The following is a 27718-nucleotide window of genomic DNA, read 5'->3' on the forward strand; positions in this document are numbered from 1 at the left end:
TCAAATGTAGCTGGAAACCAAAGTGCCCAAAATGTAATTTTTTTTAAGAGTGTTTAAATTTATAGGACTCTGACAAAGGGCTACCCTGATTTTTGCAATTTACTTTCCAAAATTATGTATTTTAAAAATGTAGGGGAAGAATTTAACATTGGAATTTGTATCCTTTTAAACTAGTTATCATTCTCTAAGTGTTTCTCTAATTATATTTCACTGTTACATTACATGTAACATACTGAGTTATCATCTCAGCTGCAGGTTGCTGTACAGTAATCTTGTATTGTTGCACACCAACATAAATGTTGCCAAACTTTCTGTACATTGTTGTTTAAAAAAAAAAAAAATCTGAATAAATGTATGTTTAGAAAAATGTAATGGAGGGGATGTTGTCTCTGAATTACAGAGCACACATGGCATTTCTTACTGTATGCTGGTTTTCAATCCCACGCTTTGTTGTATACATCTAATGTCACAAACATGTCCTGCAAGTTTTCGGATGAGCTTTTCGTAAAGGCTTTTAAAAAGCACCATGACTGATAATAGGTGATGAACATGCGATCATGTATAAAGAAGTTTGTTGTGTTTGTACAAACAGAAAGCAAGGGAAAAATCACCTTAAAATAATTATTCTAACGTCTTGGTTAATGGCTATAACAGCCGTTTTATACATTTCTAGTCGTGCAAAATGCGAGACCATGGGTTTAGAAATGTAAGGTTGTGCAACGTGAGAGATGCAAAGAGTTTTTGCGTTTCTATTTGTGTGTGGTGTTGACCAGGTTTTGCAGGTCTTTATCTGCAGGCTTGTGTGTCCGCAGAGGAGCGGCTCGTCAGTATGAGCTCGTGTTGTTTTTCTTTACCCATCACTTGAATTGTCAATTTGCGTGGTTCTGTGAGTGTTTTCTGTTTCTCTGTGCTCCTCGTTATTACAATTTAACACATTTTTTTTGTTGATCAAAACATGACATAGCTCTCTGATAGAAAAAAGGTCTTTGTTTGTGACAACCTTTGTTTTGTCAGGGCTTGAATTTCACATCCACTGTTTGCTTCAGAGGATGCTGATTTTTTTTTCTCTCTCGCATCAAAGCCTCACCCACAGAAGTTTGGCCCCATGCAGTAAACAAGTTAGTTGATTGCTTTTGCTTTATATACCGTGATTTAATAAGGAAAACACCAACGCAAGCCAGTCCGAGCAGCGTTGGTGGTACCAATGCCATGCTTTCCATTGGTTCCTGTTTACATGATGCCCACAGGACACGCCGTGATTGGTGGCGCCTCACACGTGACCAGGCAACTTTGTACATTTGACAGGGAGTAGGAGGGTTTTGTGGAGATCAGAAAAACGACAGCGCGATAAAAATTAGTATTGTTGCACTTCACAAATTAATGACCATGAGTTCCTACTTGATAAACTCCAACTATATCGAGCCTTCCTTTCCTCCATGCGACGAATATCAGCAGAGCGGATACATCCCCAACCCCGGTGATTACTACGAGCGGCCAAAAGATACGGGCTTCCCCCATCACGAAGAGCCATCCTATCCGAGGTCAAACTACACGGAATCGGGATACGACTACGCTAATGTCCCCGCCACGGGACTCGATGATTTCAGCGACGGGCATCACGCACAGCCGCAGCCGGTTCCACAGAACCACGGTCCCCGCCTCACCGCGGCCCCAGACGGTGGCGCAGGGGCAAATGCCAGCAAAGACTGCAGCCTCGCCGGTGAGGTGTATCCCGGCGTTGCGAAGGGCAAGGAGCCGGTGGTCTATCCTTGGATGAAAAAGGTCCACGTTAACACCGGTGAGTTATCGTCACGGTTAAATAGCAGAACCACTGAGAAACAAGCACTGGAACACACGCGAACCTATTGAGGCAGCACTAGTAGCAGCCCTTACAACAGCAATTTACGACTATCGAGCAGCAGGGTCGGTAATTAAGGACCCTCGTAAATTTTATAGCCTGTGTTCGTCTGTCGGGGCCATGTGCCTTTGTTGCTTTTTAAACCCAAACTACCTCCACCACTGGATCCGAGCCAAACTGTAATATCCAACCCCGCTGTTTTGTTAATCATTTCTAAGCTTGATCTGTCCCTGGATGCGAGTGCTTGTACACTCGGCATCTCCACATTAAGGTCATGCCCGTAAACGGAAACAAGACAGAGAGTAAAACAAACAGATCGGCTTTAATTTCTAACCAAATCTAATATTGCTTTATAGTTTTTTAGCTTGTTATGCTCTCAGTGGAAGAATTAAGGGGGGGTCAGAATAAACGCTATCATGTAACACCTGCTTGCATGCCTCTATATGGCTTTTCTTCCCCCCTCCAGTCAATGCCAATTACACTGGAGGAGTGCCCAAGAGGTCCCGCACTGCCTACACCCGCCAGCAGGCTCTGGAGCTGGAGAAGGAGTTCCACTTCAACCGGTACCTGACCCGGCGCAGGCGGGTGGAAATTGCGCACACCATGTGCTTGTCCGAGCGCCAGGTGAAGATCTGGTTTCAGAACCGGAGGATGAAGTGGAAGAAGGAGCACAAGCTTCCCAACACCAAGATCCGTTCCTCTTCTAGCTCGGCCTCGTCCTCAACCTCGGGGGCCCAGCAGCAGCAGCAGCAGCAGCAGATCAAAACAGGCCAGCAGCTCGTCCCCACGCCGTGCACCGTAGGTCTATAGTGCCTGAACGAACCCCCACCCCACAAGAACCCCAATCCAGACTGAGATGGCAAATAACACAAGTGGAATTTGATGGACCGATTCTCAGTATTTTACACTCATGGTGTTCTCTCCTTCCCCTTACCTCTGGGCCCCTGTCACGTCCTTTGTGCCCTCTACCCTCTCCGCTCGTCCTCGCCCTCTTCATATAAGCTTGAAATCCACCTTTAATTGCCACGGTGGCAACTGAAGTGTTTATATATTTGTTTATTATCATAAAAGGAAGGATAACGCACATTCAAACATAGGACTTGGATCAAATTGTATTATTACAGTTAAAACTGAATGAGGTCAAAGTAAGTTGGAGATCATTTTTTACGTCTTTTTTTATTATTTTTTTATTATTGCTCATGGAAAGTTCTAATATACTTGAAAGATATTTAGCGAGAGAATTTAGATGCCTGTTTGAGATCCACACGGCTGTTTTTAGAGTGCCATCAGTCAGAGTAACATTGTAGTTTGTGTGTTTGAGTGGGTTGGTTTACTGTTGAATGTAGTCCAGGAGACTTTCACATTTTAATGTACATAGGCAGATCATAACGAAGGCACAATAAGGAGAGCATTTCGTCATGTAGATTTTATGTTGTTGGTGTCGTAAGGTCTAGTTTTATTTGTGCTAGCCAGTCCCATGTTGTGCTGTGTTCTAAACTGTGAATATTTGTATGTGCTGTCTTAGTAATGATCGCTGTGATGTCGGCTAGTGTAGGCTCAATATGTCCTTGTGAAATAAACATGTACTTCACTTATAAAGCTGTATTGGTTTTTGGAGATTTTGTCATTTCCAATTCTGGTTTTATTTGACCGCAATATTCATCATTTGAAACGTGCATAATTACATGCCCAAACGGGTGTTTTTCGTTTTGTTACGATTCATAATTTGTGGATATCATTTTTAAAGTATTTTTATTTTATTTTATTGCTGCTTCTATTCATTTCAGTATGTTCACAGAGATTTCTAATATATCTACTTTGAAGCGTTAACCAGTTATCCAGTGTTTAGAGATGCGTGCGTACAAATTTGTGAAACTGTGTCCTAGCTTGGAAAAGTTACTACTCCTCACCTTGACTTTAGATCATATATGTCATTTTCACTTTATCAGAGCATAAATAAAAAAAAATGCTTTATTGAATGAAATAATAAATCAGGATTAACGTGATTCCCAGTGCGTAAAGTTGCACATTTTCTCCAAAAGAAAGATTTACTGAGAGGGAAATCGTTCCGACATCTTTTGTGTATTAATCTCTGTATCCCTTTCACTTTGGATAATGTACAACAATCTTACAAACCCCATAAGCAACACGTTGTTTAAAGAGTTTAAAAACGTCTTATTCCATTATGTATTTTATCGCTCAATCGTCTGTAATTCTAATCCGTGAAATGTGCATGAATGTCATGCGTATTTTCGCGGATAAAGATGGAATGGGGAAAGAATTTATGAGGCAGATATCAGCTGTTTCTGTAGCAGCCTTTGCTTCCCACGCGGGAATCAAAGCAACCCTCAGTTGTTAAATGTATCAGTCCACACATATTGTTCTCACTTTGCATTATGAGGAGATCTCAGCCAACCTTAGTGCACTAGAGTGTGAGTGTTGGTCACTACCTGCTACATCCAAACAATAGAGAGTTCAACCAGGGGACACAGCCGAATCTGGCCAATCATCAGCTCCGAGCACTTCTTCTGACCCCTGACCTTTCGACACACACAGTGTTCAGACTATACATCAGCGCTGAGACCTCCACGAGCTTGGTCTTCTTTTTTTAAAAAGATAAAGACAGCATGGAAACAAAAAAAAAACGGAGTCAAGGTGTGAATCTAAGCCATGAATTTTCCCAAAATTATTTCAAGAGACAGCTCCTCTGCAATTCATCACAGAAACACATCTGTCAGGCCGCGCAGGGCACAGTTATGAGCTAAAACAGGCTGGCATTGTTCGTGCAATTTAGCATGATTTTCAATATTGTTATGGCATTGATGGGGTCTGCTCGACATTTAGGACTATAAAAGCATAATGAATGGGGTTATAATTAATTTATCTTAAAGGATAAAATAACATTCGCAAAACCCTCCACAGTAAAGATTCACACGACGACAGATACAAAAAGAAGTTTTAATTCCTTTAATTGTATCCTTCACATTTTATTATGACAAAAATATGAATGGAGAAACGTTAGCACCTTCTGTACACGCACTATCCGTGTCTTCATGTGTCCAGTTCAGGCCTCGCTGCAGACATGGTCGCTGTGCAGGAGATGGCGTTGAGGCTGATTGGAAACGATTTTGCGCAGACTCCAAGAAGCCCAACTAGTTAAATCACGGTTCTCATGTCATTTGATTCGGGGATAGAGGTCACTTCCAATGTTCTGAAATTTTAATTCGCTGGTTCACGTGACTTGTTCAATAATGAATGCCCCGGGGTCAGAAATAGATCTGAAAATCTGCCTTATTTTCATTTGAAGTGATCCTCTGCAGGGTGCGAGTCACATCTCCTCTCCCCTGACTAAATTCTGGATTCAGACCGACATGACCTGTGAGTAGATGTGCCTATTTCTTTCTACTAAGATTTTTTTTACAAAAACCTGGAAAAAATCTCGGAATTATTGTTGGCTTTATGTTCACTTGCTCATATTCCTCTTTTATTTTTGTTATACAATCGGCTTGTTTCTTACATTTTCTCTTTTTATATTACTGTGATTTCAGAAGAACTTTAGTGTATACATTTAGTGTACCGATATATACATGTATCATATCATGGCATGATAAGGATTATTGTGATACATTCTGAGATATCAGTTATACTTACAACTGGCATCATATCGAATCTTGGAGTGAATATGATACAATATGATACCTTCTATAAAAAATGGCTAAAAGTCTTCACACCAGACCAGTTAGAATGAAAACAACTTCTTTACCTTTTACAATGAATTTAAGTAGACTAAATACTTTTGTTAAATATCTTAAAAATAAAGTGATACATACATATGGGACTGCATGGTGACAATGTTCAATTGCTATATCTTAAACGTATTGGTCATAAAGTGGAATAGTCAGTATTTGTGATTTGTGCAAAGTTAACCTAAAATATACTTTATAAGCATTCAAAGACGGAGCAAATCTTAATTCCTTTTATAATGGAATTAAGAAAAAAAAAAAGCTCAACGTTTTGCTTTTTGTCAATAAGATACATTTCACAATTAGATATATAATTAAGAGGAAGTTTAATTTAGCCCAGATACAAAACAGAAGTTTCTCCTGTTGCTTTAAAGAGCCTTTCAGCCAATCTGAACACAGAAGTCGATTCAGGCAAAGGTTAATCAATAACAAAGTCCCGGGACAACGTGAACATGTTAATAGTCATTATTATAACTTTTTAATGATCACGTTGGGTTACATTTTAACTTACCTTCACAATGTAACTGGTATTTAATGCATAAGCATTTTATAATACGAGATAACATTTCAGCCAAGAAAAAGAGCCAATAGCAGGGACATTTCATTTCTTTATTATAACCAACTTTACGCACAGTTACGCCGTCCTGCTCCTCCTTGGGGATGTCTCCAATTCTACCAAAGCGTTGACTTTCGCTTAGCCTTGATGTTGGCCGCTGTAAACCTCGCAGAAAGAGTTTTATCTTCGTCTGAGAGTATCTCTAACCCTTGCCTGCCTGTTTAAGAGCTTAGTGTCAACAATGTGGGAAGATATGGACCTTTGCCTGGCCAACATCCAGAGGTCTGCGCCTCTAACTCCTCTTTGCTGACAGTGATAAGGAGACCTGATTTGTGTAAAGAAACCTGAACTTTTTTTTTTTCATTCTAAAAAGTTCAGATCCAAAACATAATCAACTATAACTTTTTTCTTTCAGCAATTGGCAAGTCCGGAAAAAGTGCAACAAAAGGTGAAATATATAGGCTACCAGCTGGTGGCTTTTGGTTTCCATCTTCTTCTTGTTTTTGAAATCGAAATAATTCCCCACTCCACACCCTACGATGCCTCTGCCCGGGTCAGTAAAGAGTTCAGGTGCGATGGCGAAAGGCATCGAGGGATTAGTTTCCATTGCGCGGTCATGGCGAGGCATACAATCCTATCCTGGTTACAGCTTCACATCTGTCACTAAAAAAGAACCAAACATTAAGAAAATACACATTTAAAAGATAAATATTGTGTTTCACAAAAAAAAAAAAATTCTCCTATTCATAATAATTAGACTAAAATCCGTGCGTAAAACTTAAATCAGAATCCTAAATCATTAATATTCCTTCCTTTCTGAAGTGCTGAAGGCGAATTAATAAGAGCTGCTCTGCTTCTGTTCCTGTCTTTAAAAAGTTTGCCGCTCAACTTGTAGTTTGAGAAGACAAAGGCTGGTGTGGGTGTGGGATGCTGTCTATGTCCGCCCCACATGATTAATAGTTGTGGTGGGATTTTTCCACGCCCGCTGCTCGGTGTTGACGGAAAACAAGCGCCAACGGTGCCGAGATGAGAGCATCTCTTCCGGGCTGGGACTTTTGGCAAAATCTACTGTGGCAAAAGCCAGAAATATCCCATGGCACACGCATGGCACGCTCTTTAGCTGGGATTGAGTTAATCATTTTGCAGCTTTAGGAAAACTGCAACAAGAATATGGCTAAGTTGGTACTTTTCCCACCATGCCCTCCTCCCCTCCTCTTTTGCAAAATCTCCAAACTTCCTCTACACAAACCTGTAATTTCCCTCAGCTGGTAGGAAACGCGTAAGCGCATGTAGGTCTAATGGGGGTCCATGTTCTGATCAGCGGGGTCGAGCAGCCACTCTTTGGTTCCATCACCTCCACTTTCCGCCCACTGCTGACTGACACGCACCCCTCACGACCACCAGGACGTACAGCGTCCTTGTGTAGGACAGGTAAATGTGTGGCTTTTGTTTTGAATTTGGCTCAAAGCATGCAGGCTTCTGCTGATGGAGAACCAGGGGCTACTTAAGTGGTGCTACAACCTAACTGTGGGTCTGAGAGCGGGGGCGATGTTGAGTAAAGCTCTGTGTAACCCTGGCTTTATTGTAAAGAGAAAGAAGGGATGATGAGGAATTATTATGTCATGCTCTAAATGGCGTTTTGTAGAAAAAAAAAAGCCCTCTCCATCTCACATAGTGCGAATTATCACGCTGCAGTGCAAAACACTCCGCTCTCTAACCTGGCTCTGAGCCGCGTCTGTACTTGAAACTCAGCATAATACAGCAGGATTAGCCCTTTCAGCCGCTAACAGGCACAGAATATATGGCACTTTAAACCTGACAGAGTAGTCTTTCCCCCTGAATGGGCGACACGTGGAAAAGCTGCTTCTCTGCGAGAGACCTGCTCCTCTGCCAGATACATTGCAGTGTCACATAGCCCTCTTTTTTCTCCCTCCAAACTGATCCGTTTCTCCTCAGGGGCAATGACTGCCTCCATTAATGATTCACGGGCTCAAATAAAAGGGATTTAAGTTGACGTTGCGTCACGTGAGCGGGGCGCATAATACTGCGCGATGTTATGGCACGGGGAAGAAAACCGAAGCCCCGGTCTGGCCATATGATGCTGATTATACGCGGGTTACCCCCACTTACCGTGAGGGGAGTCCGGGTTTTGTAGTTTGTTTATCGAGAGGAGAAAAGGAGCCGAGAGGCGAGCTGATGTAGAGAGGATCCCGGGTTTGTGGATGTATTCTACTGCTGTCACGGACGGATATGTTTTTCCACGCGGACAGAGTTAGAGTGCGAGCTTTGGGAGGATGGATTTTATTTTGAGGTATTTCCGCCGATTGTTCATTACTGTCGTGAGTTATTGCTGCGTGAGGCAGAGGTCAGTCAAAAGGGAGTCCGGGGCTTCTGCAGGGCGAGAATAGACCGATATAAGCTCTCTTTATATTCATCTGTTCATTTATGTCATTCTTCGTCGTTAATAAAGCGACACATAAATAGGCCTTTAGGATTTACACATAACTTTTATAGGTTTTTATTTTAGAATCTATCAGGGCCAGTAAGGTTAACACTATGTTCATTTTATGCACACCGGTTTAAACGTTTACATTGAGGCCTGGTACATTTAAGATTAAACTCTGATTACATCAACAAAAAATATTTGTGTTTTCTTTTAATTAGATTCTGAATTACACGAGCAGTCATTTGGATAAAGGGCCTGTACAGCCATTTGAAAATAAAGCATCTATTTGAATATCGGCTTCTAAAGAAAGAAGAGAACAGAGCGTGCGGCTGCTCCGAGGTTCAACCGGTCCTGTAAAACAAAACATCTCGTGTTGTTACGTGAGGTTTTAGTGCGTAAATGATACATCAAGAACGAGCGCCATAAAAAAGTCGGGCAAAGCGGTGGGGTTGTGTCGCTCCGTCGGGAAACGAGGATATAATGGGAGACGGAGTGCCATCCAGGATAGCGCGGCCGTGCTGAGGTCACGGTGCTCCTGCTTGATTTATGGGCCCGGGGACTTGGGGAAGATGGTGCGCGAGAGCTAATGACTGTTCGATCCGTGTGGAGAAAATGCTCACTGGGCAGCGGGGAAACAACAAACACGTTATTTGCATATATGAGCATTATATTTTATTAGTTTTTATCTGCTGATAGGCAGACATATTTGAATGAATTGTTTTAATTGTCAGAGACTAATCCGTGCGGCTTTGTTGTATTTTTGTTTTCAGTTTAATGAATTGTTTTTTATATTCTCTTGTCTGTATGGAAATAGGTTTGCCTTTTTTTGTTTTAGAATAAAACAAGTCACCTTTCTTTATGGTGCCAAGACGATGTAGCTGTACGATACACATAATTCCATGTAGAAAATGTAAATAAAATGTCCCAAATAATTATGTTGAAAGTGTTTGTCACATATTCTAATAAATCTGGGTCGGCCTTTTGTGAGATATTTCTTGCGCCTTCTTAAAATTGTGCCTAAACAATTACTTATTGTAATAACAGACCTTTTATTTAAAATTCACTTACAATAAAGGTAGCAACTATTGGAAGGAAGAAATCCACATTGAATGTTTTTTTTTTTTTTTAAATCGATTGAAAATGTGATGTTGTCCTCAAAATAAAATAACAAAACATGTATTCTTCCTTTCAGAAATCCAGCTGAGTGAATTCAGGCAATCGAACTTTGTAGGAGACACCTTGAACTGCCTTCGGTAAGTCCATATATCTTTATTGATTTGTGTTATGAATGCTTGATGGTGATATCCTTATTCAATTTCTAATAAGTATCCCACACGCCCACCGAAGCACGCGCAGGGATAGAGAGGCAGCTTATGGCTTGTACATTTCCTTGTAACAGCAATATGACCGGCGCGAGAGCAATAATTCCTTCTCTTCCACTTGTCTTTGTGGTGTAATTTGTCACTATAAAAGTGACGAGGAGAATCGCAGCACTTGGAGCGCTGCCTTACTCCTTTCACAAACTACTTTCTATGAAAGCCATCTGCTTTTAGCTGCTGTACGTTGCTGGACTGAAATTTTCAAAATGTTTTTCTTTTATCACCGATTTTTTTTTCCACGCATGTTTTTTTTTTTTTACGCAGGGAACAATACAACCAACACTTCTCTGACATTTAACCCTGTGCTCAGGGCCAAATTGCAGAGAGTGACGAATCAGCAGTTTGAAGCACAAAGTAGTCAATAATTATACAAAGTAACTGAAAGAAAAAGCCGAGTTGACCAAAAAAAAAAAATCCTCACGCGTGAATTTTTCTCCCACTCACCCTCCTACGCCGTCCGTGTGTTATACCTTTTTAATTGTGTCGATGTATTTCATCCCAGAGCCTGGAAGAAGCAGGGGAAGCTGTAGCTCTGGACGTGTTTACAGCCTCGAGTAGCCGGGAGGACATAAATCTTTTTTTTTTTTTTTTTTCATTCTGTCTTTTGGCTGGAAAGAGGCAGCATTACCCTGCAGAGGGATTCCCCCTGCTGCCGGCTCTCCTCTCCCCCGCTCCTCGCTGCAGGTCCTCGGCTTTGCCTTTTGGTGATGAAACTTCTTCCCATTTTTCACACCCTGCTCCCGGTGGGGTTTTTCCCTTGATATACACCGAACACGGCTTTGATGTGAGGCTGTTGTGCTTTCTAATCTTTGAGAATATAGATTGTATTCTACACAGAAAGACTCGTGCAGGCAGGGGAGAACCAGGCGCTGCAATGAGAACGAATTGTGCGCGCTTGTGCCAAAAGATTGAGGACAATATGCAAAAATGTCGGTTAATGATTAAGCCGTGGATAGAAGCCCCTTTTAGTCCCGTGAAAATGGAAATGCAGCGTCTGATTCTTCCTTTGTATTCTCTTTTCAATCCGAAATCTCTGTCACTCAGCTCATAACTCTACTGCAAGGCGTGGAGTAAATACCAACAAAAACATCAAAAACACTCACAGAATGGGGTTATATTCAGTAACTACTATAAAGTGTAATATTTTTTCTAGACACTCCGACTCATTTGGTTGGGGGAGGAGGAGAGGCAGCCACTTGATTTGAACTGGCTTTCCAAGGCGCTACTTATTTGCATAATTTTTTTGTCTATGGTGACGCTCTGGTTCGGGGCAGTTCACTGGTGTCTGCATGGTACTGGTGAAGGATCACACAGTCCAGCATAGCCTAAGCTGACTTTAATGTTGCTATGAAGCTCTGGCCATTGCTCTATAGAGGATTAAATCCCGAGGTCAGATAAATCTTATCTCGCTGACCTGACTGCTCGCTCCTGCTTTCGTAATCTCGGTTTGCCCATCCACGTCGAGTAGAAAAAAAAGAAAAGAAAAGGAAGAAAGGAAGGGGTTCTCACTGCTCTTCCCTGTTTGTTGAGGCTGCTAATGCCTGGTGTATGGCAGGGTATATTCTGCTGCTGCTTCACCCAGCCAGCCCTGCCTGTAAACTTTTTCTCTGGATTACTGCTTTGATCGATTTCGTCGCTGAATGAGAAAGTATCGCTCGGTGCTCTGCATTCGTCGTCAGAGGATAAGGTAAGCAGGGCCAGAAATAGGCTCCCTCGGTTGTAAATGGCGGAGTTTGTGTGTCGCGCGGTGATTTATCACCGTATGACTTAGATCTCGGTTCAGGAAGAGTTCACACACACTGAGTCAAGCAGCCAGATTTCTCTAACACGGAGCAGGCTGCTGCTGCGGCTCCACGTAGAAACGCTCAAGTCTGTCATTTGTCTCTCTTTCTCAGCCATTTATGACTATCGCTATGGCTCGCCTGAAGACACCCAGCTCTCTCATATCTTTTCCCAGGTCACCGTGGGTGCACATAACGTGAAGACACCTTCTTTCACTCTGCGGCTAAACTGCTCTGGGGGTAAAGCTCAGGGCTAATTTTGAACTGATTTGCTGTTGTTATGCACAAATGCACAAACCCAGAGATGATACAAATTCTTAATTTCTTTGTGCAAATTTAATGAAAATGCATTTTCTTTCTGCCCTGGGACTATAGTCTTATTTACCTTTCTACTTTGAAAGAAACAATCAGATTTGTAATCGGGCATGCAGTTATAACAGCGTTACTGTTGGGATTATATTTGTATTTGACATATAACGCAAAATCTAGCACCTAACATTTCGAATGTGAAAACTAGGCCTATATGAATGAAAATATTTATCATTATTATTTCTCCAAATCATCTGCTTGATTGAGCGACTGTTAATTTAAAGACTGAATGCAGACTAAATAACAACATGATTTCTGGGCAAACAATAAATTAAACGAGCGGTTTTTAATTTAATCTGTTATTGCAGTTTTTAATTGCTCTAGTGAAAAAGGCGGGCACATTTTACAATCTCTATCGTTTAATTACTGATGTTAAATAATGAAATTTCCCCAAAGTTACCCGTTTCTATTATAGTTTATAGTTTTCCCAATAATCTCTCAGAGGCTCACCTCCATGCTTACCTGCGTGAATGATGGTGCTTTAGTAGCAGCCTCTGGCTGTGCCCTCCCGGGTTTCTTCACCCCTGAGTACCGGACCTGGCTGCTTACCGGGCCGCTCATTCCGGCCCAATGACCCCCATACATCACCGCGCTGGGCCGCCGTGCAGACAGCACCGACAGCAGCCATTATTATGGGCCTGCAAGGAAAAGTTCACATCTTGGTCATGGAGATGCACGGGTGCCCGCCCGCCCGGTTTTTCAGGTTTCTTCGGGGCCTTTCCATTTATCTTGCATCATGCAAAGAAAAGAAAAGGAAGAGAATGTGGTTGTTATTGCTTTGCACCAGGTGCCCGGGAAGCACCGCGCTCTGAGGGCTGTCGGTCTTCGTTAAGAAAGATTTCTGGTTTTAGTGAAAGACAAAAAAGAGGTTTAACAGTTTGTGGAAACGGACGGAGTATTTCCACATACTACCAGGGAAATAAGATAAAGTGCTGACAGGCCTGTTGGTAGAATAACAATAAAACTGAAATATTATTTCCCTGTGTGTGGTAACCCGCTAATAATCTCTCCCCACAGCATTTTCTGTGAATGTTTCTTTGAATTCAGTTTTATTGTTAACAGGCTCTAAGGTTTAAAATGTCAACCAGTTTCTAGTTAGATCTTAAAATTGATTTGGCAATCTGAAATGCTTGTGAAAGGGTTTTGTTTTGATGTGGTTTGGCACAGATGGTAATACAAGGTTAGTGCATGCCTTTGTGCCCTGTGTAAGCCAGAAGGTAAACGGTAATAGTCTACAGGACTGCTGGCCCTATCTCGCTTCCATAGTCTCCAGTGTCACGCCTGTATTGAAAAGTAAGATGGATCGCCACCATTTCTTCTCCTCACAGTGCTTCTTGTAACCCTAGGTTCACCCGAGGAGGCCATTGGCGGAGAGGCGTCACGTGACCACGGGGTGCCAATGTTATTCTACAAGGGTGTCAAGACCCTGTCAGTTTCTGAAATAAATATTGGGAAACGGCGAGATGCAAAAGGCAACCTACTACGACAGCTCCGCAATTTACAGTGGCTACCCATATCAAAGCGCAAATGGCTTCAGTTATGATGCCAATCAGGTCCAATATCCCCGCGCCTCTCATGTGGAAAGTGAGTACCATCGACCTGCCTGCTCCCTGCAGTCTCCTGACGGCTCCGTGGCTCTGCAGAAGCCGGGGGAGATAGCGGAGAGCTGCGACAGGACCACAGCCATTCAGGCGGCGCAGTCTAAGGTTCATACCGAAAGCAATCAACCACAGGTGCCGGTGTCAGGCCCACCCCCTCCCTCACAGTCCCCCGGTGCTATCAGCCATAACACGAGCAACGGGTCCAGCCAGCCCAGTGCCAAGAACGGCTCCCCGACCTCAACCACCCGCAGCAAACATATCTTCCCGTGGATGAAGGAATCCCGCCAGAACACCAAGCAAAAACCAGCCAGTAGCTCCAGCTCAGGTACTTTGCACCTACAAACTCATTTCACAAAGCCAATTAATCTTATAGCCTGACTAGAGAGTTACATAAGTTTTGTTGAGGGAGGACTTCATGCGTAGGTGGGTGTAGGTGGGTGGTCAGGTAAGGAGCTGGGAGGGAGGTGACAACAGGCGAATTTAAAGGTTAATCCGTTTTTTTTTTTCTTTTACCACACTTAACCTCACTTTACTCATACTGCTGTCTTAGTCAGATAAGGCATTATATTCTCCACCCTCTTTGTAGACATGTTTATCATATAAATGGTTTTCAATTATTTTATTCAGGAACATCAGACAAACACTATCACAAACTACATTCCGTGTACAAAGTGTTTGTTCAATTGTATCAACATTGTGCAAATTTCTTGAAATGTCCTCAAAATAATATCATTCACATTAAATCCGATATACAGTACATATACCATGATTCAAGGCTTTAAAAGAAACATTTGCTCGAAGGAGATCCCACCATTTGTTGTCCCTGTGCCCTGCAGCTGACCTGTCCCTACTGTAAACATGCATCTCCCCTGATCACACAATGTTCCCACAGAGACAACAAACAAACACGCACAACAGTTGTTTCAGTTTGTCCTGATGTTTTGATTAGATGGAGACTTGAAGGGTCAAAGAGGGGGTTAGGGCTTTTCATTTACATGGTGAAACCTAAAAAAAATCAGAGTATGTCATGTTCCCATGACCTTCTTATTTTGTGTGCAATATTTTGATGATGCACACAGGTAGTGTTCAGAGAAGGCATCATTATGACGTGGTTGGGTGGTTTCATTCGTTTGAATCAAACGGTAAAGGGCTAAAATGTAAAGCACGTTTTACGCACAAAGATCCCGGTGTTTTAATCAGAGGGAAAATCTTTGTATCGTTGAGTAGGGCGTTTGGGTGTAAGGATCCTTCTAAATACAAACAATTAAAACACAGACATCCCGAATCCCTTTTTTAAAAAACGCCAAATGATGTGGGTCAATTAGATATTCAGTTATATACTTCCCTGTAGTGAACTTTGAAACATTCAAAGAAACATGGCCCTCTTCAATGTGTATATATATATATATATATATATATATATATATATATATATATATATATATTTATGATTAATGTTAAGGAGAAAGTTCTAGGATACTTTGACACGTGAGTATGTATGGAACCGCTTTTACGCATTTTTACGCACGCACCCAAACAAAAACTTTTGGGAGTGAGGAAAACAAAAGGTCAGGGTAGGGACTAGGCATTTATTTTTGCTCTTGCCAAGGGTAAACCGAATAAATCACAGATACGCATATACCTGTGACCTAAAATTGTTCTAAGTGATTGTCTACACCAATTGCTGAAATTCAAAATGTTGTGGTTCTTATATATTGCTTTTATGCACGTCAAGTCAAGTTTATTTATAAAGCACATTTCATACGACAGGCGTAGACTCAACGCACATACGCAAGCCAGATACTGCTATACGTTTAGATACAAACTTTGTTCATTGGTTTTGGGATATGTATTCTTCTTTAATTTGTTTGGGAAAGTGATATCATCAAATTACAACATTAAATTGTTTATTACAACAACACTTTACGCACGCTTTACGCACACAGAATACACAAAGGCCTGTACTTTACATACGATTTCCAGCTCATCCTATTGCATAATTCTACCCACAAGACATTTGGAAATGAATTACAAATAATCATACAGTAATAATCGTTGCCAAAAGTGATTGCCCTACATACACTGTTCCTCCTATTCCTCGTCTAAACATGTCTTTCATGTCTTTTATGACCTAATGACTCAGGTAATGTCATGCTGCATTCCTTTTGCTTCATGTTTGGGTGACAGGTAGTAAAATGTATTAAGTGTTGGACACGTGCCACAGCAGTTAGTAGACCAACGCCTTGCTGCTCTGTAGCCAAACTCCAGCCTCTTAGAGGGTGAGGCTTATCAGCGAGGGCGAGGCGAGCTGCTAAACCCTGAGGAATACATAATGCTTGTGTTTGCAGTACGCGTGTGCTACTCTGTGACTACAGGGGGAGATGAGGGTCAAAATGTTTTAGAAGGAAATCTTAGGTTACCTGGTTCCACACTAGACATTGACCCACTCCTCTCCAGTTACATTGTTTTTGTTTTTTTTTCTATTGCAGCGTGCACGTTATGTACATGGGTTGATAGTCAAATGTGTGGAGCCTCATGATAACTCATGTGCTCTAACGTAGCTAGCACATTTATAAAAAATGTAGTGATATTTGTAACACATGGCGGCGCCCACGTGCATACGCTGGCGTAAAAGATGAGACTGAGGAGAGAGAGAAATAGTCTATGATAAACTCCTATTTTAGAAGGATTATTTATGTGCTTTCTGTTTAGGATCCCCACCCCCTTTCAAGTTATGTTATCAGCTGAGTGAGTTTGGCCACACGGTTTGATTTTTCTCTCACTCTCCTGTCTCTGTACCTCTTTCTCCTCTCTGTCTGTAATGGATTACTGATTGACACCCTCCTCTCATCCTCCCTGACAGTGGAGAGTTGCCCCGGAGACAAGAGTCCTCCGGGGTCAGCAGCGTCGAAGAGGGCCAGGACAGCTTACACCAGTGCGCAGCTAGTGGAGCTGGAGAAGGAGTTTCACTTTAACCGGTACCTCTGTAGACCGCGAAGGGTGGAGATGGCCAACCTGCTCAACCTCACAGAGAGACAGATTAAAATCTGGTTCCAGAACCGCAGGATGAAATACAAGAAAGATCAGAAAGGCGTCGGCATGATGCCTTCTCCTGGTGGACAGTCCCCTCGGAGTCCCGTGGGCCCTGTCTCTGGTGGTGGAGGCAGTGGAGGATACCTCAACTCTATGCATTCTCTTGTAAACAGTGTACCTTACGACTCACAGTCGCCAACGTCTTACAATAAACCTCATCAAAACGCGTACGGTATGGCCACTTCATACCCCCCTCCTTTGAACAACTGCCCGCCCTCCCAGAAGAGGTATCCCGGGACCGACTCGGCCACGCCCGAGTATGACGCGCACCCTCTCCAAGGCAATGGCAACTACGGGACGCACATGCAGGGCAGCCCTGTTTATGTCGGCGGAGGTTACATGGACTCAGTGCCTAACTCTGGTACCTCCGTTTTCGGTCTAACCCACCTCTCGCACCCACCGCCTGCAAACATGGACTACAATGGAGCGATCACAATGGGCAACAGTCAGCATCACGGTGTGTGTGATCCCACACCGACGTACACTGACCTAACGCCGCACTACTCTCAGGGAAGAATCCAGGAAGCGCCCAAACTGACGCATCTGTAGCGGTGGATCACTCCGCCCCATTGTCTTATTCACCTCCAGACACATCACTGCTTTTTTCTGCGCCTACTCACGGCTTCCACCTCTTCTCTGCTTTTGTTTATTTTCACTATAGTTTGATGTGTGAAGTAGCGTAGGATAAATAATCACGACTTGCTTGAATTTTTCTCTATTTGCTCGTGTCATTGTCTCACAGAGACCTTTTATCTGGGCTGTAGAGCGGGAGGGAGGGGGGCACCGTATATGCTTAGGCCTATTTAATCTTTTTTTAAATCTTATTTTAAATTGAATCTCAAACAGGGTATTATGAACATATGTTATTCATTTTTTAATGTGAACTTTTCTGTATTTTATTTATCCGCAGTTGAAGAATTGTGTTATGCATTTTGTTGCACTTGTGAAAGGATCCTTCCAGAGCCACGAGCTGGGATTGTGAGGAAAACACATTTTCAAAAACAAGGGTCACGGGCTTACACACAACCTCCCTTGCGTGTGTTGTCCAATTTCTTATGTTATTTATTTTGTTGGGTGTAAAGATAAAGGAGTCCTTTAGTATTATTTGACACCTCACCGATCTGTATGTGGGGAGAAGGTTTGTGGGAAAGTATAGCGTCTCGGTCCTTCTCCAGCAGCAGCAGCAGCAGCAGCAGCATCTCACCATGTTGTTAATACAGGCTATGCTTCAAATTGTTATTCTTCTTCTTCTTCTTCTTCCTCAATGAGGTGTTTCCTTTTCTCAGCGAATGTAAAATCAATCAGTGATGCAATAAGGGTGCAAAGAAGGACACGTTTCTTTATTGAAGATACAAGAAACATACATTTAATTTTTTTTTGATGTTATACATTCCCTGCTGCTCCAGTCCGAAGAACTAAATAAAAAACATTGAAATATAATTGCAGCAAAGCTGGTTAGTTTTAATTAAGATGCATCAGAAGCTTTTCACATGATCACAAAATTAAAACAGTTTCTTCAATAAAAATCTCAAAATATTTTTCTAGTTTTTCCATCATTGCATTTTATTATTAAAGTTATACAAACAGTGATTGTTTAGAAAGATAAAGCTGATGATATGAAGGGAAAATACATTTTGGGCAAATTCTAAAAAGCTTACTTACCAAAATTAGGACATAATTAATAACTTATGGTCCATAAAGAAATACATCTTCACAATTGGTAGTCTAATAATACATAAACGTCTTGTGAAAGAAAAGGATACAATTAATATTCGTTAACATAAAGGGAAATTACTGCAGACAAAAACAAACACTGAATAAATGCTACTTGTTATTTTTCCTCCCCTGTTCTTGATTCGACGTGAAGTCAAATTCTCCGGTGGCCTCCTTCCCTCCTCTCATCCGCGTGGGCACATCCATAATAATAAAAATGTCACGCGGGCTCCTTCATGGACATTCTGCGAGAGACAAACAAGCTAAATGAGAAATCGTTTGAAAAAATAATTATCTGAAATATTCAGTCAGTCAAATTCGACCAGGGAGGATACATAGTGAACTCGAATCATTGTGAGGCTTATTTGGTTCATTATTGTGCTGATTTGCAGAAAAACAGATCAACATAAAACGCCTCAGTTATAGATGGTTACAGTAAAGCACATAATGAATGCTTAACTGAAAAATGACAAGTGCAGTTTGTTAAAATGAAGGGTATGATTACATTTTGTTTTTTTATATTATTTAATTGAAATCAATGTCATTAATTGCAATCGTTTCTCTGCATTGCTGAAATGCAAAATACACTAAGCTAAAATGTGATTTTTTTTTGTAAAACTCAGATTCTTTGTGAATCATTTCTAATGACAAGGCCCTTTCCCCGAAATATCCCTCAACACTTTCTTCCATATTTCCTTTTTTTTTTTTTTTGTAAAATGTGTATTGTGTGTATTTGCACTAATATTTCCTTTCTCTGATTTTGCACTTTGAATAATTTAAATCTGATTGATATAAAAGGGCACGAACATTAGCAGCCCTGACATATGGTTAGCAGGGAAACCTAGAACAATTGAACCATGGTGTCACAAAAAAAAAAAAAGCTGATGCATTGAGTATTTCCTCATCTAACACACACACGCACACTGAGATATACACGCGCACTCATGCACTCTTATACACAGACAGACACTGATTTGACCCATATGCGCCATCCTCAGGTAGCATATAAATAACGTTTTTAACTGAAACAGAAGATTTTGCATTTCTGTCATTGAATATCCCTCCGTGGGAAAGAGGTCTTAAATCAATCCTGCTGGAAGACAAGTGTGTAGGACAGGCTGGGCTCCACTAAAAGCCGCCACCCACTCCTTTCCTTGCACACAAAGCCAGTGCGTAATTCCAAAAAAGCCATCCATCTCTTCCCCTAGCAACTCCACAAGGTCTGGTCCCCCTCACAAACCTGCATGACTAACAAAATACCTCAAATACATTTCGTTCTGCAAAAAAATAAAAAATTGCATTTCAAAGACAAAAGCCAGGTGGGGAAGCTGCTTCGACCTACTCACCGCTGGCGCACTCATACCTCCTCCTCAACAAAAAAAAGGAAATGGTTGCATCTTGTGTTTGCTGGATTCTTATTTATCTTCTAAAAAATCCCTCCAGCGACAGCCCGGCTACAACTGTGAGCAGAAACTGGTTCTAATCTGAGTGGCCAGTGTTTCTCGCCGCTTCCTGGCTGCATTTGATCCGGGGGAGAGTTAGAAGCCTTAAATGTGTTGTGAGGGCACCGAGCTGTCAGACCTTTTGGCGAGTAAGATTGATCGCGCGAAGGCTTCCAGGACTCTTTGTTTGGTATATAAGCAACAAACTGAGAGAGGCCTACCACTTCTCCTCTTCCTGTCTCTTACACTCATTATTAAACCAGATATTTTATTCAAAGAATGAATTTACAGCATGTACACCTTGACGAAAAACACACCGAATGTGGCTTTCACAGATGACTCTGGATGGACTATAAACCGCTGCAACACTGCGGGGAACAACCATTCAATAACAATTTAATCTCCATAATAACGAATGGGCTCGTTGTAAATGGTCGATGGTGATTGTAATTCATGCTGAAAATACAGTGATATGCTTTTGTTAGCACTGTAGCTACAGTCCTCTCAGTAACCCTCTCTCTAGCCTGATTGATGGTTTTCTACTGTGAACATGACGATGAAAGCATTATAAAAAGTATTAATATTCGAATTTTTCAGTTATTATGGCGTAAATTATGGCAGATTTTGGTTATTGAAAAAAAATAACACTTTTAGCAACATGAAAGAAATCACGTGTTTCTCAAACTAATTGTGATATTTTCTATAGCAACGCACATGGGTGCTCATAAACCCTTCATAAAAAATTCGAATAAAAACCAACGAGCTCTGATATCATATTATAGAGGCACCTTACAAAGGCTTCTAATTAAACACTGTTTATGAGTGCACATGCCCACACACACATAAACCCACACTCATTAGTATCTGTTCACAACTTTTGTAAATCTTATCTGTAAATGTTAACCAGCTGTTATGGGATGAAATGGTCTGACTGTGTCATATCCGTCAATATTAACTTAATGGATTGGCTTTTTATTGCAACACATGTCAGTGGATGCACTGCATATTTCACTGTTATGCAACTGCAAAGAAGCACAGCTATCCTGCAGTCACTGAGCAAGCTGGAGTTGGAGTTTGCTTCTAAATATCAATTTTTCGGGGGGTATATTTTTTCTCCATCTGAAGGCAGACTCTTGCCTGTGTGAATAGCTACTGGTGTGCAATGGTGAGTGAGTGTGTGTGTGTGTGTGGGGTGGGGGCGTTCTCGACTGACATCTTCAAACAATACGAGAAAGAGGAGTGCACGAATCCGCGCACACCAGGCTGGGCTGCTTCCCTGTAATAGTGAGCGTCAGCCATTCTTAAAAACACAGATTTTGTGGCTTAGTGGAGTGGACTGGAGGGGAGCGAGGAGCATAAACTGAGCGGACAAAGATGTAAATAAAAACAGCCATCTCCCTGCTGAGCGAGGCGTTCTTCAGCAGAGTTTTTGGATCAATCAGGCAGACAGGGGCTTCTTTTGATTAAACCCCAAATTGTCATTGGGCAGAGGTAATCATGTGACAGGCAATTCGGTCCAATTTCAACCTTGTCTCCATGAATTCAATAGTTTAACTCTAGCTCGGTCCCCATACGGCCGTAATCAGTGAAATAGAAAAAACACCACCAGGAGATTTTTTTTTAATGATTTTTTTTCTTCCTCGTCCTCACTGAGCTGCAACATTTCTAAAATATACGCGTGCAAACTTTCCTCGGCTCTCAGGGAGCGGAGATGAATTACGAATTCGAGCGAGAGAGCGGTTTTATCAATAGTCAGCCGTCGCTTGCTGAGTGCCTGACATCTTTCCCCCCTGTCGCTGATTCATTTCAAAGTTCATCAATCAAGAGCTCGACGCTTTCACGCCCGACACTGATTCCTCCTCCCTTTGAGCAGACCATCCCCAGCCTCAACCCGGGCAGCCATCCGAGGCACGGCCGGCCCAGGCACAGCCCCGACGGATGCAGCCCGCTGCCCACAGCCTCCTTACCCCCGGAGTACCCGTGGATGCGCGAGAAGAAAGCGTCCAAGAGGAACCACCTGCCGACCTCCACCGCCACTACCACAATCTCGAATGGACCCGTGTGCTTCTCCCCGAAAGGTGGGTTCATTTTAAGAGCACTTGGCAAAAGTGTTCCCTATCTGGAGCTAATACAGAGCCTAGGCCCTTCCCTTTAAAATAAAAACAGATAAAAAAAAAAAACAGGTTTATGTTTCTACTGATAGATTGTAGTTATAGTGAGTGGTGATTGTGTACAAGCAAGAGGGGGAAAAAAAAGTTTGGGTAAAGTTTGGTGATGTAAGATGATTTATTCCCCGAGCCGAAGCAGTTTTGATGTGTGACAGTAATGAAGAGTGATGGAGTGCCGTTGCCGAGGAGGGCAGCTGGAGCATTCATTAGAATCCCACACCAGCCTGGACATCACTGCTTTTATAGTGTTTGCTTCACGCACAGGCTGCACCTTATTTTATGCGTAACAGTCTGATTCCTATCTTTATGTCTTTATCTTTATGTCTTCATGTTGCATGATTGTCTGGTCGAAATGTTTATAAGCTTGGGCCAGCAAAGCTCCAGCGGCCATTTTGCTGCAGCTTGCTGTCAGCCTCTCTCTCTGGTGGTTTGTGGGAGCCATAATGTTAGATTTACGGGCAGCGGGGTTATGTAACTGTTGTGTCCAGAGTTTTTAATCCCATGCTACCGTGTGTGCTTGTTTTCCAGGCTCGCCTGAGATCGTGGAGAGCGCCGGAGGAGGCGGAGGCTCCCGGCGGCTGAGGACAGCGTATACCAACACGCAGCTGCTGGAACTGGAGAAGGAGTTCCACTTCAACAAGTATTTGTGCCGACCAAGGAGGGTTGAGATAGCGGCCCTGCTGGACCTGACCGAGAGGCAGGTTAAAGTGTGGTTCCAAAATCGGCGCATGAAGCACAAACGGCAGACGCAGAGCAAGGAGAACCACAACGGGGAGGGAAAGGGGCCGTGTGCCGAAGACGGCATCCACAGCGAGGAGGAGGAGGACGAGACGGGCCCCCTGTACGAGCGGAGCGGGGCCCTGCTGGAGAGAGATACCTGCTCCTTTCAGAATAACTCTCTCGGCTCCTCACAGCACCTCCACAATAGCGAGGCTTTGGGTTTTGCTGCTGGGCCGCTGAACAGCAATGACAAAAATCTGAAACATTTTCCCAACCCGTCACCCACTGTTCCGGGATGCATGTCAACAATGGGCCCCGGCTCGGCATCTGGCCCGGACAATGGCAACAGTCCCCCGGCCCTGGATGTTTCTTTACACGATTTTCAACCTTTCTCCTCGGATTCCTGCCTACAGCTCTCCGACGCAGCCTCGCCGAGCCTGTCAGAATCTCTGGATAGTCCCGTGGACATTTCCACGGACAGTTTCTATTTTTTCTCGGAGTCTCTTACTACAATCGACCTGCAGCATCTGAGTTATTAACTAAAATCAATCACAATAATTATTTGCTCTTTTCGGGACACTAAAAATCAGGCTTCGGTGGTATTAACTCTGGTGTTATTTGTATATTCGGCACATTTATTCTGTTGATATTTGACTTGACGATTAATACAAGGTAAGGATGGAATTAAATCACTGAATTTGTTTTACTCAAAGTTGCAGTTACCATAACAAATTTAATTCTTGAAATGGAAATGAAGAGTTTGTGGCTGTGTGTGTGTGTGTGTGTGTGTGTGTGTGTGGGGCTGTGTGTGTGTGTGTGTGTGTGTGTGTGTGTGTGCTTGTAAATAATTATACAATATTAGGCCTATGGAAACTGGTCCTTTATTTTTTGTATAGCTTCCAATGTCTTGGATATTTTTGTTAGAATACAAATAACTTGCTACAATCTCCTTTTCTCTGGTGTTTTGAGTCGTTTCTTCTTCTATTCATAGACTGAAAAACTGTGATTGTATTATTTATGTCTAAAGAATTAAAAAATGTATATATATATGAAAGTAGGGTACAGAAAGATAGGAACATTATGCAAATGTTGACAACAGGTTGGCGATTAAATTAGATACGGCGTTGAGCTGTGGAGGCACACACAAGTTTGAATTATAATAGTATAGTGTAAATTATTTTAAAAACGGCTTGATTAAAAAAATGTTAGTAAAATATAATAAGCCTTCACTGTTTTTGCAAAAAACAATAGCTTTGACTTTTTAATTAATCTAATTCAATTCAAAACTTTTGTGAGAAAACTTTTTTTTTATGTTTCAGTATTTAATAATAACTGCAAATGAACTGGTAGCCTAATTAACACAAAGGATGCCAAGTTTCATTTCATCCAAAATTAACTTTTTTATTTATTTATTTTTATATAAGCATTAGTTATATTCCGTTTAAAACTCCTAACGTGAGGTTGTTTTTATTTACACCTTTAAACTTCATACTTTTGCAGAGTAAAAGCAAACAGACCAGCACGGATCTTAGCATGACAGGGCTCTTAACATTGTGAGCATTTTGCAGGCGAATGGCCGAGCCATGTTTGCCTTCAGGAGCTCATAAATCACTCCGTGGCATGAATGAGACGGACATTAAGAAGACCAATTGTGGCGTAATGTGCACAAATAAAACCCCACTTACATTTTCAGACGGGACTCCCCAATTCCTGCGCTAAAAAGGGGCTGAGTCTCTACATGCGTTTGGTCATAATTCATTTTTATAGCTTGTTTAAACACGACTCTGGCTCTGGCGCGGCCACATCGGGAGCATGCAGAAGCTGCCTGCAGATTAAAGGCTGCACATATTTCCCCTCTGTGCAAATAGACCAAACTCCAAACAGACTACTTGTGGAGTACTTGTATTTTATCAGCCAACATTTAATAATAACAGCTGCAGAGGGCTTTTCAGTTAAACAATATCTGGCTTACTTTTTAACTTTTTAAAGATGTTTTGTGCACTTTTTGGGGGTATGGAGCAGTTCTTTTGGAAATCTTTGGAGGTCAATACAGAGATTATGAAAGGACTTGCTTTATAGTATTGCACTTGCGCTGATTTATAGTAAACAGATATAAACGTGCAGAACTCGGCTCTCTTACTGCTTTTCCACTTAAGCTTTGTGTGAGGAAAAATAGAACAGCAACCACTGGTTGCGTCACAAATCGATTCACTAACTCTACACGTACGATTTCCACGAGCGCCAGAGTTCAGGAGCAGTTTATCGAATAATCTAGAAATCATAAGCAATCCATCGACTCCCTCAACATTAGCCTACTGGTTAACTGGAGTGTGTGTTTAAGGAGGGGGTTTTGGGGGTTAAAGGGAGAGGGGGCGACCCTCCACACTCCTTCACTCCTGTGACTAAGCCACAAACCCAGTATAACCAAATCATTCCGAGACAGCGCGCCTTTTCTGCGCACATGTGAGCACACAAAGAGCAAAGAAAGCTCGAGGCCTGGTGAAGTTTCCACATGCAGCAGGATCCTCTACGCCCTCTCACTCAGTGCAGAGGCAGCTGCGAAGACAGACAGAGGGGAGAGAGAGGAGGGGTGGTAGTATTGACCCCCTGCGACTTTTTTTTCTCCAGTGGGAACTTTGCACCACCTACTCACTTTCTTTAGCATTCCACAAGCTTGATGTATAAGAATTTAAAAGACGGAAGTGTCGATAACTTTTTAGAAACGTGACTTTATTTAGAAACTAAAATTGTCAGGAGCACACTACAGGAAGTCTCATTTGAAATTAAAAGTCATGTGCAACTCTTTAGTAAAAGAACTATGTGCAACAAAACTGTTCCAAAGCAAACATAGGCTAACCATTAGAGTCAGATTGACCCCTGGAATGTAATACACAACCTATTGAAATGACTAATTAGTATAGATAACAGCAGGTTTATGTTAATATCATCTTATAGGCTTAGGTGGTCAGTGTCTTTTTCTGTTGTATAAAAGTCCCAATACCTATCAGAAGAATGGAGCCAAGCCATTTTTTCCCTTCAAGTTGTATTGCAAAGTGGCAAGAAATGGAAATAATGATACAAGTGCATTAAAATTACACTTAAAGGAGAAACTTGTAAGGCGTTTTAATCTGCTTATGTAACAAATAAAACAAACAAACATTAATATTATAATGAGTGAAATAAAAATATAAGACCAACAATATAAAGATTATTATTATTATATATGACTATTTATATATCATTATTTTTAAATGTCTGAAACCTCTGCCATGCGGTTTGTGTCAGACCAGACAATGAACACCACACTGAATAAAATCATGTTTTTCCACATTTTCCACATCAGATGCTTTTTTGATGAGTGATACTTTTCAATGCTTAAATAGAGCAGGATTACATTTTTTGTCCAAAACACATGTACAAGTCAAAATCTGCAACGTTTCTTGCATTACACAGGAGGTGCCAAAATATATACAAACCAAAAGTACCTTATATAGGCTTTGAGTTATTTCCTAAGTTACTTTCCACTATTCCCTAAAATGATCCTTTTGAACATCTTTCTATCTATCTATCTGTCTGTCTATCTATATATCTATCCATCTATTCATCCATCCAAAACCAACAAACCAACCAACCTACCTACCTACCTACCTACCTTCCTTCCTTCCTTCCTTCCTTCCTCTATACATGCTTGGTGTTCTCTCACGGACTGCCAGTGGGGGCGCTCATCCCGCCATGTGATCCTCTCTTCCTCCCTCTCCTCTCCTCCCCTCCCCTCTCTTTTCCTTCCTCAGTGAAAGGTTGACTCTGCTCTCTTCAAGTCGCTACACCACAGCTCTTCCGCCCACTCACTCTCTCTCTCCCCCTCAGTCTTTTTCTCCTCTCGCTGCACAGCTTTCCGTAGCCATTAATTTCTCCAACAGCTTTATTTGATGAACTTAACAGGATAATCAGCCCACACTCGCACCTCGGGCTATATGTGCACATTATAGCTCCACGACGGACCCCGCATTATCACATCATTTGATCACTATACATACATAATGAATACATGTGGGAGTGAAATCAGGGTAGATAGCAGACCCCATGACCCCGGGAGAGAAAAATTAATACCACATCATCTTATTGTTAATATGTTTCCTTGTCTTTGCATCACCTGCGACCTCCCTGAAGAGCTGAAAAGCAGCCAAATGTTTCTAACGCGACCTTGATAGGGAAAAAGTCGTAATAAAAAAAAAAAAAAAAGCTATATCTCCCTTTTTGCTGGTGTCAGGAGTGAAGACTTCCTGCCTCTCCCTCAATGTCGCACCGTGAAAATATTTGCTGAGCGAATCCCTCACAGAGTTAAAGCGTGAAACAGTTCGCATTGGAATGGGACATTGAAAGCCCACAGCCTGAGGCAATCTCACACCCACACACAGGCACACAGGCACACACACACACACACACACACACACACACACACACACACACACACACACACACACACACACGCACATTGAGCCATCCATCCATTCGGGAGAGAATGACACTATTATACAGATGGCATCTCACGCACAGAGGGCACATGCACTACTTTCTGCCCGCAAACTAACACGTTTACGCGCGCACACCTATTTCTCCTCCCTGTTCCAAAAATATCGTACCTGAGGTCAGAGTGCAGGTCTTCCTCGTGGAGAGGTCGCATAGGGTCAAACATTAATCTTTCCCCGGGTTGAGAGCGCATGTCGGTAGGTTGGAAGCCGCCGGTCTCCGCTCTTTATGCGACCCCGGAGCTGTCCGCCGCCGTCTGCCTCCCAGCTCATTGTTTGCTCGGCCAATACATTAGTGGCGACGCGCGTCACCTTGATCG

General features: G+C 42.2%; 3 protein-coding genes and 1 long non-coding RNA gene across 10 annotated transcripts in view; 3 read left to right on the plus strand and 1 right to left on the minus strand.

Annotated features, from left to right (window-relative positions):
* The window catches only part of hoxa3a (homeobox A3a), a 30404-nt gene extending 12041 nt beyond the window's left edge, over positions 1-18363 (plus strand). For 3 of the 7 annotated variants that reach the window (XM_020641821.3, XM_020641820.3, XM_020641823.3), the window contains 3 exons: positions 9796-9856; positions 13479-14058; positions 16597-18363. In XM_020641821.3, coding sequence (XP_020497477.1) covers positions 13596-14058; positions 16597-17375 — 1242 coding nt within the window. In that variant the 5' untranslated portion in view covers positions 9796-9856; positions 13479-13595 and the 3' untranslated portion in view covers positions 17376-18363. Of the gene's footprint in view, positions 1-5168; positions 5237-7427; positions 7589-7618; positions 8469-9795; positions 9857-10478; positions 11670-13478; positions 14059-16596 lie in introns of those variants that run through there. The other 4 variants (XM_065947956.1, XM_020641824.3, XM_029278875.2 and 1 more) reach the window with 4 other exon arrangements.
* hoxa4a (homeobox A4a) lies at positions 792-3461 on the plus strand. Its single transcript, XM_020641828.3, has 2 exons — positions 792-1798; positions 2325-3461. The coding sequence occupies exons 1-2, from the start codon at positions 1381-1383 to the stop codon at positions 2666-2668; spliced, it is 762 nt and encodes a 253-aa protein (XP_020497484.2). The 5' UTR covers positions 792-1380; the 3' UTR covers positions 2669-3461.
* LOC136177071 (uncharacterized) lies at positions 18140-27653 on the minus strand. The gene is made up of 2 exons (XR_010664721.1): positions 27513-27653; positions 18140-18784 (listed from the first exon to the last, which is right to left on the minus strand). It is a non-coding gene; the product is annotated as an uncharacterized lncRNA (long non-coding RNA).
* On the plus strand, positions 21258-23703 carry LOC114917145 (homeobox protein Hox-A2a). Its single transcript, XM_020641825.3, has 2 exons — positions 21258-22059; positions 22678-23703. The coding sequence occupies exons 1-2, from the start codon at positions 21693-21695 to the stop codon at positions 23406-23408; spliced, it is 1098 nt and encodes a 365-aa protein (XP_020497481.2). The 5' UTR covers positions 21258-21692; the 3' UTR covers positions 23409-23703.
* Positions 27654-27718: the final 65 nt, after the last annotated feature.

Source organism: Labrus bergylta, chromosome 19 (assembly GCF_963930695.1).
Source record: "Labrus bergylta chromosome 19, fLabBer1.1, whole genome shotgun sequence".
Lineage (NCBI taxonomy): Eukaryota > Metazoa > Chordata > Actinopteri > Labriformes > Labridae > Labrus > Labrus bergylta.